The 14,933-nt window shown below is 40.4% G+C and overlaps 1 protein-coding gene across 1 annotated transcript; it reads left to right on the forward strand.

The window, feature by feature from the left end:
• Positions 1-1,090: 1,090 nt before the first annotated feature.
• Positions 1,091-14,632, forward strand: aqp9b (aquaporin 9b). Its single transcript, XM_030097387.1, has 6 exons — positions 1,091-1,318; positions 2,111-2,237; positions 5,243-5,380; positions 5,673-5,791; positions 6,761-6,978; positions 13,023-14,632. The coding sequence occupies exons 1-6, from the start codon at positions 1,217-1,219 to the stop codon at positions 13,183-13,185; spliced, it is 867 nt and encodes a 288-aa protein (XP_029953247.1). The 5' UTR covers positions 1,091-1,216; the 3' UTR covers positions 13,186-14,632.
• Positions 14,633-14,933: the final 301 nt, after the last annotated feature.

Below are 14,933 nucleotides of genomic sequence, written 5' to 3' on the forward strand. Positions count from 1 at the left end.
AGATAGGTTAAAAAAGATAACAAAACACTGACAACACATGACTGCAGGCCTTTTCCCCACACAGGCTGTTGTTAAGCTGTTTTCAAACCCTTTCTTCCTGACAGTTTTCAGATTTCTATTTATTTATTTATTTGTTGTACTAAACCTAACATCAAATTCAAAAAAATAGCACATACACGACAGGGCTCCTGTTTTGACCCCAAATGTGCTACATGAAGACTATTGATTGTTAAAGGTAAGCTCGTTTTTTTAAACTTTTTAGCTATGTGTCTTCATTTTCTACTTAATGTTCAAATTTTGGAAATTTATTTGTCTATTTGCTCACCCAAATAGTGTTGATTTTTTTTGTTTTCAGTGCTATTAAGAAAAAAAATTCATATTTACATAGTTTCATTGGGAGAAAATTAGCACACATGTCAGCAAATACATGACCGAAATAAACACGATCAGAATAAAAAATAAAACACAAAAAATAATTTAATTGAAAAATTTTCATAAATTTAAAGAAAACTTACAGTACATACCTTCCAGTTAACGTCGAAAAAAATCGTAAATAGGTTGTATTATTCTAAATAAAGTTTATTTATCTTTTTTTTTTGGGGGGGGGGTCACCTATAATACAGAGGGTTTTTTAAATGCCAAATGATGAATAACTTTCTTTTAGAGCGTTTAAAAGTTTTTGAGTGCAGATTTAACTGTTAAATTGTTCAGCTATAATTGCCTCGCAAAACTTCTACTGAGGGCAGGTCTCTCAGTTCAAGTTTTTTTTTTTTTTTTTTTTTTTTTTTTTTTTTTCCCGCACGTGCATAATGAAGGAATGAATTAATGAATGATGACTAAATAAATAAATAATATAAGAGTATGATTTTTTTTATTGCCTTACATTTTGCAGTGTGTGACCATGCCATTTTCAAATTTTGTTTGGTGATAAAATAAAATAAAATTCAAAGAGTGGAAAAGGTGTATTTTTTCCCCCCTACTCCAGCATCTTGGTGTGGCCTCAGAGGTGGACCCCTTGTGGCTGCAGGGGGGATCGGAAGGCGCGCAAAGCTTCACGCGCTGTCAGCCTGCACGAGACTGCACTGTCCGGGCGCACCGAGTGGGAGGCGACAACCTGCCCCGTCTGCCACACGCAGCCTCCACTCAGAGTTGTTTGCTGTTTGTTGTGGTGGAAGGAAGACATCAAGAAGCTTCAGCGTGTAAAGAGAAAAAAAAAATGGAAAATGAGAGCAGGAGGAAGATGAAGGAGAAATTTGGCCTGAGGCGGGACATCTTTAAGGAATTCCTGGCGGAGTCTCTGGGGATATTTGTCCTGATAGTGAGTACCTCCCTCTGCACCTGTCATCCAGCTTAAACAGCCGCTTCAAAGCTGTGAAGCGGTATGCTAATCAGGTGTCAAACCGGGTCTCTGGGGACGTGGACTGCTGTCTCTCTCACGTCTCTATTATCAGAGAACATATGATGACAATAACAGACTTTCTCTTTGATGTGCTCAGCTGTAATTTGCTCCTGACAGGCTGTTGGTAGAAATCATAACAAGATGTGACAGATTGCTTCACTTCTTCAAAACTCATCCAAAACTGAGGGCCAAGCGTTCCGCATATGCTGAATAATTTCAAGTTAAACAGATTATTGCCTCACAATTAAAACCTCCTCAAGAATTTTAAACACATGGAATTTGATTAACATGGTAAAAGCAAGTTATTAATTCACTTTGCAAAAGAGTTGTGTTTTCCATCCTTCAAGAGCAACTTGCCTGCTTTTGCATGATTAGAGTGTCTTCATCTCCACCTGCCAGCCCTGAACTCCGCCTGTCGCCTCCAAGAATCCAAGCCTGCATCAGAGCAGAGATGCAGCCCTCTTTATTTGTGGATGACTGCTCCCAACTCACTTCTTCTTGCCCCCCTGCCCTCTAAATTTATAGTGCCTTTTACCTAATAAGTGAGGGGTTAATTAGTGTTTCAAGCTCCAACTCGGGCAAATTGTCCATGGCAGTCAGAGGCTGATGGTGGACAGGAGGGCCAGTGTTGATAGTGTATATAATTGGAATAATTAAAAACAAGCTTTCCTCCCTCCACTCTCTGTGTTGTTGTTCTTGTTTGTATCCCAGCTCTTCGGATGTGGTTCAGTGGCCCAGACGGTGCTGAGTAAAGGGGCGCTCGGCGAGCCGCTCACCATCCACATCGGCTTCACCCTGGGAGTCATGATGGCCGTGTACATGGCAGGAGGAGTGTCAGGTACAGTCTCTCACACGAGCAGCTCACGTTCATACGTCATCTTCTAAACCCTTGTTTCCCCATATGTGAGTTTGAGGCAGAGTTAAAAGAGTGTGAGGAGTGTGTTGAGTTTGCATGTTCTTCCTCAGGGTTTCCTCCAGGCTCGTACCACAGTCTAAAGACATGTGAGGTGAATTGGTGACCTTAATTTCCCCGTGGCCGTCCTGTTCAGTGTTGTCCCTGCTTAGCTGAGATTGACTCCGGCGCCTCGCCGTCCTGAACAGGGTGAAGCGGTATCGAGGATGGATGGATCGTCCTTGCTCTGTTACTCCTTGTGAAAAAGAAACATACAAGTTACTTGATATTTCAGTCTGCAAAAATGTACAAACATATCCCGATTACACATATCTGTAAGTGTTTACTGGTGGAGTGCGATATCTCTGGAATACTTTCTGCTTTTTGTACCTCAGCGTTTCGTCCCAAATTTATCACTCTTGTATCATTTAAAAGTTCTGTTTTGGACTGACAAGGTTACATTCTGTAGAGCAAAGGCAAAGCAGGAAAGTTTTGATTATCATTCAGGGAAAGCAATTATTGATGGAAATTGAATCGTATAATGGAAATACGTGGTTTTATTGAGTAGGGAGTGAAAGCAAACAGGAAGTACCATCACTTACCTGCCCCCAACTAATGGGTCAGTTTCTGTGTAATAGTATTCCAGATGAGCGGTAGACTTTGAGATGTCATGATGTGCAAATGGGACTTTATCAAGTGCATTCCTGGAGGATTACAGCAAGAAGAGCCCTCTGTGCTTTGCCGGGAATGATGTGGATAGGAAGGAGCGGTCGTTAAATGTCACATGGGCTTTTTTAGCCAAAATGGTAAAGCTCCATTAATCAGTCGTTAAAGTATTCTGCATGTCAAGGGCTGCATTGTGCAGATTCCACGAATTCTAGTGCATCCATTTCACCTGCTTCCTTAAGTATTGCTGAGAGATATCTGAGTTTGCAACAAGGGATAGAAGAAGCTCGTGTGACTCCCATCACTCACTCGTTCAGTTGATTTTGTGCAAAATCCTCAGAGGGCTTTTGCTGTTGTTTGAGGTTTTGTGTCTTGATTTTTAATTTTTTTTTTTTAACTTTAAGCAGCTGCAAACAAATTAAAAAGCTTGAGGCTGGTGGTCTTTGTAGCAAGAAAGATACATCAGTCCATTTTTCAGTGTTAGATATACGGATTTGAACATTGATGTAAGGTTGTGGCTCACTTTGGAGAACTGGTTGTCTTTCAGGATGGTAGTACAGTCCCAAACTTTGTCTTATCCTTTCTGAGACACCGAGCCTTTATTTCCTCTCAATGGAGGTCCCTCTCTTTGCAGGGCAGTCGTCACATTGATGCATGAGCCAATGCAACAACTTAAAGTTATAGTTTTGGACAGAATTATGGCACCTATTCACTCTGTTTTCAATCTTAGCTAACAAGATACTCGGCTATCGTCAGATACAAGCAAGATGTTGGATTTAATCTTCTGATCTACTTATTTAAAAAAAAATCAATACAAAAAACAACCAATTCCTTTTAATCTTATAAAGTTTTATTCACCATAAATCCGTTTATATATATATATATATATATATACATACATACATACATACATACATATATATATATATATATATATATATATATATATATATATATATATATATATATATATATATATATATATATATATATATATATACATATATATTGTGCGTGTAGAACATATAGGATTTTTGTTTGTTTTCAGTGATAAATGTCAGATGAATATTTCGTCTTTGCTGAGAATGCTGATTGTTTTGGTTGATGACTCAGTTCCATGTGAGCTGCACGTTCAAAAAGCAAAGTTGTGAGGCTTCAGTAACAGAAAAGCCCGAGGACAGGGACGTTAATATATGGAGAGCTTTTGCTGCATGACTGGGCCATTCGGCCCCGGGGTCTACAGCTCAGTGGGAAGCTTCTGTCCAACGACATCTCTGAAGATGATCGTAGGTATTGGACTAATGAGCTTTACTGGGGCATGGGTCTCAGGAGAGGAGGGGGGTCAGGTGTGACAAGCCTGGCTTTCTAGGCTTCCCTGGTGGGGCGGCCCCATAGGAGAAGAAAACACAATTGTTTTCACTTTGTAGTCCCAGATTTTAGATGACAGTGTACCATAAGTGTGACACATCATGGTCACTCTAATGACCTGCAGTCTACGTGTGCCTTAAGCAGATTCAGGCAGATTATGTCAGATGCAATTCAGACAGGCAGGTCTGGCTGGTTGTCGTGGTCAGTGTTTGTGAACAGGATGGGGAGATTAACAATAGGCGCATGGCTGATGCCCCCAGTGGTGTTACCACATCGAGGTCAAAGCCAAGATCCCAGTGTTAAATAAATGACCCAACACTGCCATCACGGCCCAGTAGCAACTGGCTGGAATGTGTTCAAACACCTCTCTCTAGGACAATGTAGAAATAGATCGACCCTGAAGGCATACAAACCCGGTGCCCTTCGCTTGAAACTATCCCGGAAAAGTTTGGATGAGTAAAGGAATATGGAAGAGCCCGACACCGGTCCGCTGCATGCTGAGTTTACCAAACCACAGAAACAAGTGAAGGACTTCTTTTATTTGCCTTCCATGTGTGATCTTTTTTATTTAAGCTAAAATAAATATTCAAGTCATTAATCACAGAAAAAAAAAAAACTATGATTTTTTTACATCATTAAAAAAATATTGTAAATTTTACAAATTTGGGGGTGTTTTTGGTCACCCTCCTTGTGTTCTAAAGCGAACTTTCTTTTATCTTGAGAACACAAAATAATGCAAAATCACTATCCTGAAAAATGTCACCTATAAAGTGTCATTTTCTTCTGCTTTTCCTCTGTTTAATATTTTCTGGCACAGTTTATAATGGTGAGACGAACTATTTTGCTGTGTAGTTTGAATTTTTAACCTTTGGTTTGCTTCGGCTAATTGACCCTGTTCGTCATGTCATTGCACACAGGAGCTCATGTCAACCCTGCAGTCTCCCTGGCCATGGTGATCCTGGGGAAGCTCCCCCTCAAGAAGTTTCCTGTGTATGTGGTGGCACAGTTCCTGGGTGCTTTTGTGGGATCCTGTGCAGTCTACGGGTTGTATTACGGTGGGTGCAACTGTGTAAATGCCATCACTATCATAGCAGTGTCTCAGAGAGCAGGGTGGTCTCAGGAAACCCAGATCGCCATCCATCTGAAACACTGGAGGAAAAAAAAAAAGTGGCTGCAGAGCTAAAAATAGTAATCCCAGTTCACAGGTTTGCCCTGTGAGCTGCGACAGTAATGATCCTATATTTACATGCTGTGTGTCTGAATTATTGATGTGGACTTGTAGTTACATAGAAGTGAGGATGGTATCTGCCTAATTGCATTAAACGTATTGTGTCTTGTTTCCCACAGATGCTTTGATGGACTATACCAATGGTGATTTTCAAGTTACCGGAGCAAATGCGACAGCCAACATATTTGCATCTTACCCAGCAAAGCATCTGTCAGTCCTCAACGGCTTTGTTGATCAGGTGAGACTCGAGATTGAATTTTAATCGACATGTGTGATTTGTGTTTTCAAAGATAATTTATAGAGAAAAGGGTCAACCAGAAATATGACCAGGATGCATTTTAAATGGTAGAAATAAAGAAAACCAGGCATGATATCTAGGTTGAAGGACTATACATAATATAGAAATGCAGTCACATGAATCAGAGCAATAATCCACACTACATATCAAGATTTAGTGGCCAAGTATTTAAACTGTTTTAAAATGTACTCATCAATGCCAATATGGTATATTAAAAATAGTACAACATGTATAATAGAGTATTTAAACCTTGCTTTAAAATCATTTCTCGGATTTATTAGGTTCTGAGTGTTTTTCGTCTTTTTGAAACTGAATTATTGATGTCAGTGAAATTGAAAAAGAAAGATCCGGTGGGGAAATATGAGCGTGTGGAAGCTACTAGAGCATGCAGAGATGCCTGTGAGCTGACATTTAGTGCACTTGTGCATGTGAGAATAAATGAACACGCGGATTGTTTGCGGTCGTATGAACAATTTGGCTCGGATGATGAGAATAACTGCCATCTGGTTTGGGTGTGAGAGTTTTGTTTGTTTTAGTAGAAAAAAACTGATGTATACTCACAATTGCAGGAGTTTGTATGATTGATGAAAACTCTGCATTAAATATGACAAAAATAAAATCATTCTTGTAAAACATTTCTGACATATATGTGGGATGATAATCAAGAGGCGATTGATTGTGAATATATGAAAGAAAACTGATTTTTAATCTATACATGTTAAACCTGTGAGCTGATCATGCTTCTTAACCACCTCACATTGTGTTTTTTGTGCAGCTTTACTTCATAACACCATATGAAGCCCTTTAATAAGGTTGCAAGGGCAAAGGTCACCACATCAGATGAGGAAACATCCTCTAAACGTCCACAGGCTGAACATCTGACGCTAACTGATCACTTTCTTTCTCTAGGTAATTGCCACAGGTGCATTGGTCCTCTGCATCCTGGCCATCACTGACAGGAAGAACATCGGCGCTCCAAAAGGTGTGGAACCGCTGTGCATCGGCCTGGCCATCCTGGCCATCGGCGTGTCCATGGGACTGAACTGTGGATATCCCATCAACCCAGCGCGAGACCTGGGCCCGCGGTTCTTCACGGCGGTGGCCGGATGGGGCATGGAAGTATTCAGGTAACTCCAACCATCAAGTGAACAAAAGCTGGCCGTCGTTATCTAAAACGAACCGTGTTTGAGAGTCTCTGACTCCTGGCGCCATGTTGAGATTATAGCCAGAGAAAAAAGAGGGGGGAAGAAATTAGAGTCTGCCTCACTGAGCTTCATCATCTACTGCAGCATTTATGCTCACAAAAGCCCGAGACGTTGTGGATGTGTGATGTAAGAAACTCTGAGGGAGCGCTTCCTTCTCACACATGAGGAGACACGTTTGTAGCACCATCTCTGCTCTCTTGACAATCTGGATTAATATTTCAGAGGCCGTGTGTGTGTTTGTTGCATTCTGAAAATGGGATGTGGGTTTTGAGTGAACAGAGAGAGATTCCATGCAGAGACAAATTAAATATTCAGCACTTTGTCATTGAAATTGCACATTTGTGTATTCTGCAGTTCGTCTTTGTACTTCTTATTTCCTTTATTCTAAGACATCCCAGCTGGTCTGTCAGTATTTGTTTACGCTTGAAACAAAACCAGATCGTAATCAGATTTCAGTGATTATATATAGCAGTGCTTTTATCTTGTCGTTAAACGTTTCACTGTGAAAATTTATTACAAATGAATTTCTCACTTTCGGTAAGGAAAAAAAGACACTACGGTTCCACTCTGTGTAGTATCATTAAAAAATGCATTCTGTAGCATCACAGTTAGCATGCAGTGCTACTTCTGTGTTGATCTGTTTGCCTAGTGGCATTGTGACTTCAGAGCTTTCAAAGTAAAGTCCCTGGCCATTTAAAGGTCCATCACACTGCGTCATATGGCTCAAAAACTGAATACAAAAGTCCATTAATATTTGATAGAATAAAAAAGTCTCCTGATTCTCAAAGAGGATATATCCACGGGCATAAACAGCAATTACACTTAACTGTTCACTTAAACTATCAGATTAATCCAGTTCTTAGTTCTTTACACTTGCTTTCCAGCCAGACGTCTGGTTAACAGTTCAGTCTTTACCGGGTCTCTGTGACCAAATGTCTTTAGGAAACACACTGAACCCAAAGGTTTTCAGAATTAGCATTAATGTGAGTGTTATGGGGTGAATCTGACTGACCATGTTTGAACTGCTCATGGTGTAAAATGTGCTGTAAGTCTATCTTCTGTGACATTTCACTTTAACATTGCTGAAAACTACTGAAATGCTCCTGATGCTGTGTGAACTGTTAGCAAGCTACGTGGAAAACTGCTCAAAGGAAAAAATAATTTGGCTATCATCAGGACCATCAGACGTGTCAGTGTGTAAAATTGCGACTTTTATTTAACGGGAGAAGATAATATCTGATCTGCAGACGAGATAAAGCTAAACCATCATCCCACAATGCAAAATGCAGAACATCCAAGTAGATCCTACACTCTAAAGGCCTCTTTTAATAGGTAGTAGAAACATGGGATTCAGATGCACTAAAGTGAAAACAAAACAGAAGAGGGAGACATGCTGCTGAAGGACTTCCTCCGTGTGAAGCACCTGTCTGTAAATACAGTGGCCTCACTGTGCTGCTGTGGCAGTACTTTTATCAGGCTTTTGAAAAAAAGCTTCCCAGTTGTAACAGGTGATCTTGGAGGGTCAGGGAAGGTTGGCGACAAACCCACCTGACACCAAGCGAGAGGCGGTGCACGCTCTGGTTGAACTGCCGGTCACTCGTTGGCACGAGGGGACGGGAAAACATTCACACACTCTCTCACATTAATGGCCAATTTGAAGCTGGCAGAGCCGTGAACTGTCCTGCCAGAAGGAAAGCAGTGGGAGAGTGTCGCGGCCTGTCGGCAGCTTTCTGTTTTTGGATCACTGACATGACATTGGATTTTGAAAATCAGTGTTTGTTGGAAGAAAAAAAACTTACCATGGACTGAAGCATGCTTGTTTTGGCTTTGCTTCTAATCTAGCAATAAGATAATCAACATTCACAGTACTTTCTTTCACCCACCAGTCATTGATTGCATTGAGTTTTGAAAGATGATAAAAACACCAACAACTGTAAACACAAGAGGTGCCAATCTTATGTCACTGAAATTTTAGCATTTCAGATAAAGTCTGCATGTTGGAAACAGACTGGGACAAAGTGCATCAATGTCCCACTTTCTCTTTGGACTTTGCCAGCAGTGCAAACAAATCTGTCTCAGCAGATTTATATAAACTAAAGGTTCACAGCAGCCAACTGTGGAAACTAGAATCCTACAAAGTCCCTTTGTGAAAGATTACTTATTAATAAAGTCTAAACAATGGAAGATGACAATTTTTCCAAAGCTTGATTATCGGGCCATTACTCAGAGCCTTGAACAGATTCGACTTGGGACCAGGTTGGTTTAGGCTTTAATTCCTGCTGAGGTAAAGTTGATCCCTGGAAAGTTGGAACACTTTCTTCCAGCGAGTCTTCTCTGTCTCTGAGGTTAAACTCGCTGGATGGCCTACTGTTGTTGATAAGCATTTTTCCTCTAAATCTTTCATTATATTGAAGAAGTATGACAACTGTGTCCTCAAAAATATTAAAATCTGAGCATTTCAGGAGTTGATCTTGGCACAGTTCCACTGAGGAGCTTTCTAATGAACTGCTGAACTAGCTGCAGGCTTTTAAATCCTCTTCAGCCACGTTTAATTTCTTCCGCTCTCCTCTAATGTCTGTTGGCCTTCAGAGTCAGCATTGTCCTGGTTTACCAAAATATCCTCCCAAAACATGATCGTCGTCTGAAATCTCACACCTGGAACTTTTACGTATGTATCTTACCTTGTGGGGCTGCAGTTCTCTGAGGTTTTAATGCTGTAGCCTTGATTCACAACTGATATCCAGCTTAAAAAACAAATCTTTTATTTATCTGGCGTTGTCGGTGTTGCTCCTGACCTCGACCAGTCTTTCTAACCTGTGACCTTGAAAGTGTCTGTGCTTGCTACTGCTTAAATTCATTGAGAGTTGCTAATATGGTTGTCAAGCTCATCATACAACAAGAGTACACACTATTCACAAAAAGTTAGGGATAATCCGCTTTTGGGTGAAATTTCAGGATGAACTTGAAAAAGCGCTGTAACCTTCACAGGTGGACTTGATGTGACCTTCTCTAGATTTCTTTTCAGTGTTTCAGTACTTTTTGCACAACTTGCTGTCCTCTAACAGGGAACTTAATGGCACAATTGCATGAATGAATCACTAAATTTCGTAGTTCAGTTAGAATTGGTACTGAAACAGTCGTCCTCGTCACGCTGTTCACACTCCCATATTTTGACATCTTGAGACCAAGACGACGCCTCAGAACTGATCGACAGGACTTCGCCATTACGAGTCGACAAACAGGATGCTCTCAGGTGGAAGTGGCCTCTGAGCTTAAAGTGTCACAGATCAGCAGGTTGAGCAGAGATAGAGAGACTGTAAGAGGGCTGCATCGCACACCGACGACCGCTTCATTGTGAGCAGTGTCCTGTGTGACCAGATGACGAACGCCACTCAACTCCAGGGACATATGAAGAACTGAGAGTCTCTGAGTGTCACATCAGACCGTGGGAAACCCTCAACATCGGTGTGATCTGTGTGCCAGACGACCTGCAAGGGTCCTTAACCACACCTCCAAGAAAAGTTGCTCAGTATAACAAATTCCTGAATGTGGCTTAAACACAAGGACGAGTACAGACCCTGCTGTACAGTTTTATTACTCTCCATCTCCATACAATGACTGTAACTAACAGATGGCGTCTGTAACTTTCCGGTTTAAAAGATTGCTTTAATGCACATATAAGCTCACGGTTTCCATATCATCAACTGAATCTGACATAATCTTTATCTTCTAAATGCAGTGGCTATAAATGCATTTAATGTACAAAAAAAAAAAGAAAGAAAGAAAAGTAAAAAGCACTCATGTATGTCAGGATTTCTATAAATTACGCTTCTTTTCAGTGCTTGCACAGAGTGTCAAAGTGACCCACTGGGTGTCTCCTGTGTCTCCTGACCTGATCATCTTAGCTGTGGTCCTATTAAGGTCTATAATCCGGCCGTCTCCCTCCTCTCCTCTACTTCCTGAAGGCCGACCGGAGAGAAAGAGGATCCATTCGGAGACTTGTTTACTCTCAGGCTTGTGCATCAGCGCTGTTAATTGAAGCCCTTTCACCTGCATTAAAGGCTCCCTACAGCCACATTAACAGGCAAGACACTAATCCCCCTCTGGCAGAGTCGGACAGTGCGTCTGAGCGGAGCCAGAGTGAGAATGAGGACACATGCAGTCGGTGTTTAAGACTTTAGTGTAATCTGGGTCAGCTGGTTATGACTCGTCTCAGGTAGGACGACGCAGACACAGACGTACGGATTGGAGAGCAAGTGGACGTTTATATCAAAGAGCTATTTCACACTGGATTTTTATAAAACAGGATTGTTCAAAGAGTGGTTAAAAGTGAAGCTGCAGAGCTCAGAATACTCACATTTGTAATGGTTTAACATGATCCTACAATTCCCATCCTGTAGCTCAGCAGTATCTTTCATTGTTCTGTTTTTGATTTCATCCTCTATAAACTATATCTGATTTTCTACTCATACCAAGCTGGTCAAAGTCTATCCTGAAAGGTTCCGAGAAGTGGTTTGACATCAAGGCTAATAAAGTCCCTTTTTTGGTAGTGGTGGAGGCGGAGGGGGTGGGGTATAGGAGAAATCCATATATGTGTCATAAAGCTGGAGCCATGAAATTATGCAGGAGTTTGTCTGCACATCACATGCTTTTCACTCAGTTTGCCACTTGCAACTGTCTTGCAAGAAATTCACCAATACCTCACAGCGGCCACAACATATTCGTGGAGATTTCTTGACCATATAAAAACAGGTGTCCATGAATCATGTCGTCATCAGATGTCGAATCAAAGTCAAACGGACTTCATGACAGGAATGCAGAAGCTGCTGGATAAAGACCAGAGCCTTTTATATATGTTATGAGCATTTATAAACTTGAAGTGACGAGTTTTCAAGGCCCTGCAAGTCCAACTCAACTCAATTCAATTCTTAGTTGGACAGCGACAAGCACAGCACCGTCATTTCAAGACACTTTTACAAAGAAAAACAGGAAGCCACTGAAGAGAAGCTAATATTGGGGTGATGTGATTTCTACTGCTGGTTCTCGTCAGTTCTCTCGCTGGAGCATTTTGAATCAGCTGAAGGCTTCTTAAGCAATGTTTGGCACAACCCTGATTATGGCGAATTTCAACAGTCTACTCTGGAAATAGTCACACAAGAAACCCGCCGACAAATATTTCCAGATATTTTGGAAACTCCTTGAATTCTGTTTGCAATCTGTCGCAACCCAGTGAGGCAGGGATGTAGATTGTCCTATTGTTTAAATACTGGGGAGAAATAAAAGCTTCTGTAGGTGACTGAAGTTTCAGGTATCTGTATTATTTCTGCAGAAAGGGAAACAATGACACTGTCTCTCATGGAGTCCAGTAATCTTTTAACCGAACAGAGGATAATGCAGGGGATAGTATTTTATTATGACCCAAAATGACAGAGGATGTGTTTTGCTATCAGGTTGTTTGAGTGTACATGGCCCAGGAGGGAAAAGAGAGAGACAATTATTTGTATTTCAGTAGATGAAGCGGTTCTGTGTTTATCGACTGGTGATTCTCTGAGTACACCGTGTAAACAGGCGATAGCATGAACGTCACATGTTGCCCATCTGTGTTAGATATACATGATCGCTCTCCTCTAGCTGATCAAATGAAAAGTAGTTTTTAAGAAGTAAAGCTTTTATGAAACAGAAGCTAAAATTACCTGTTTCAGATTACTTGAATGGAGATCCTGCATGAAGAGAGATTTCTTGATAACTGTGAATTATAGATAGCTTTGTTTGTGAAAGGCCGTTCTGAAAAGGAAACATAAAACAAGCAAAAGAAAATGTGACAGTAACACTTTAGTCTACTATGTCAGAGCGATAAGGAAACTGGCAGTAGTGTTATAAAGCTTTAATCAGGGCGGACAGTGTTATTGTCTTGATAAAAAATGATATTTGTCATGATTACTCACATCTGCGTCTGCTTCCTGCAGGGCCGGAGGCTGCTGGTGGTGGATCCCTGTCGCAGGGCCCATGGTGGGCGGAGCAGTCGGAGCAGGCGTCTACTTTCTGTTCATCGAGCTGCACCACCAGGAGCCCAAGAAACAGGAGGAGAACAACATCCAGGACAAATACGAAATCATCACTATGAGTTAAAGTTTCTGTGGATCTGATGGTTTGTCGTGAAGCATTTACCTTACTGGAGGCGTTTATAGTGCATGCTGAGAGTTTCGCAAAGCCTTCAAAAAGTCTATTTTTGTTGAGATTTTTCAGGTTTAAACTTAAACTTTACTGGGCGTCTTTCCTACACTAAGCTTGATTAAAGTTCATCTTCTTTTTGCACAATCATTTCATCTTATCATCATCTCCCTATTTATTTTCTTTATGGCCACAGTTTCTTCCTCATCACTGATTTCCTGACTGGGGTCATTTCCTTCGATTAGAATTGTTTGCCAAGGTTTCTCTACAACATTTTTATTTTTATTAATTTGTACTGACAAACATATATTGATTAGCTTCAAATGATTTACTGTGAAAGTTTAATGGTTTGCACCACATATGGATGAATTTATGATTTGATTAGTGGAGTGATTTTCTCATTGTCTTTCATTTTATTCTTTGCATGCATTAATGATTGACTGTTTTATCTTGCTTAGTGTTTTACTCGATAGAAGGAAAAAAAAAAAAAAAAAAGAACCAGCCTTAAAATTGTACTGGCACTGCTTCCTTTTTCACTTATGCCCATATATATTTGTGACACTCTACACGTTTTCTCAGAACAGCAGGTATGAAAAAGCCATACGTTTGCCTCATACATTTACCGTTCAGCTTTGTTTTTTGGAGGGAAATAAAGGTTTTCAGATGTCAGGTGTTTCTGACTGAGGCACATTTTCTGTCAGTGGTTCTGTGAGAACACTGACCGCAGCTGTTTACATTGAAATACTCTCCAGAACTGAGGTTAAATCTGAAATAAATCCCAGTTAAGGACTTTTTATGAGTGGAAATCGAGTGACAGTACTGTCACAAAAATGTGAAATACTTGTGCGAAAGACAATCCTGCAGAAAACACAGATTTTTCACACAGTCTGACTGGATCCCGAGCTTCAGACACAACTGTCACGACGCTGGGAGTGCGAGAACATGTGAATGTGGATATTTGGCCGCAGTTGAGAGCATTAACTGCAAAGTCATGCACGGACTGCACAGTCATCTTAGCACAGCATTTATGCATCACATGACCAATTAGGCAGTTATTTGGAGTTGTAAATCAATAAAATGAAGGAGTAGCTTGTTACACTTAATGCTATTAACTGATGTCTGTGAAATGATTATTAATCTGATATTTTTTCCTCTTGTCCGACACTTCAATGTCAAAACCTTTGTCAAGCAAAAGAAAAGTGTTTTTTGACCTTTTGTTTTTGAATTTGCTTTCTCAAAAAAAAAATCAGATTTCTGTATCTGACCTGTTTTTCTAATACACTAATAATTGCATTCTAATGTTGAATGAAATGTTCACTTGTTTTACAGCTGCGATATTAAAAAATGAGTTGGAGTTTATGATGGCACAATGTTTTGTGACACATGATTCTGGAATCTATCAACGACCTGCCGGTAAATTCATGTTTATGTAATCAAAATGTTTGCTTGTAAATAAAAAAAGCATGTTTTCCCTTTCAAGTCTTTTTTTTTCCTCGACACTAAAATCTGGGACTTAAAAAAGGATAAATACAAAAAAGAAAAAAAGTCTAAAAGCATGAAAACTGATCACTCTGGCTGTAGATACGTCATGGCTGAAAATGAGAAAGAATCTATCTGTTTTATGTAAGTACTGATTTGCTATAAAGGTTAGATTCCCCAGTTTACAGAGTTCCCAAGAAAGTAACAAGCAACCATCCTTCAGCGTT

This window comes from Salarias fasciatus, chromosome 1, assembly GCF_902148845.1.
Source record: "Salarias fasciatus chromosome 1, fSalaFa1.1, whole genome shotgun sequence".
In the NCBI taxonomy this organism is placed as follows: domain Eukaryota; kingdom Metazoa; phylum Chordata; class Actinopteri; order Blenniiformes; family Blenniidae; genus Salarias; species Salarias fasciatus.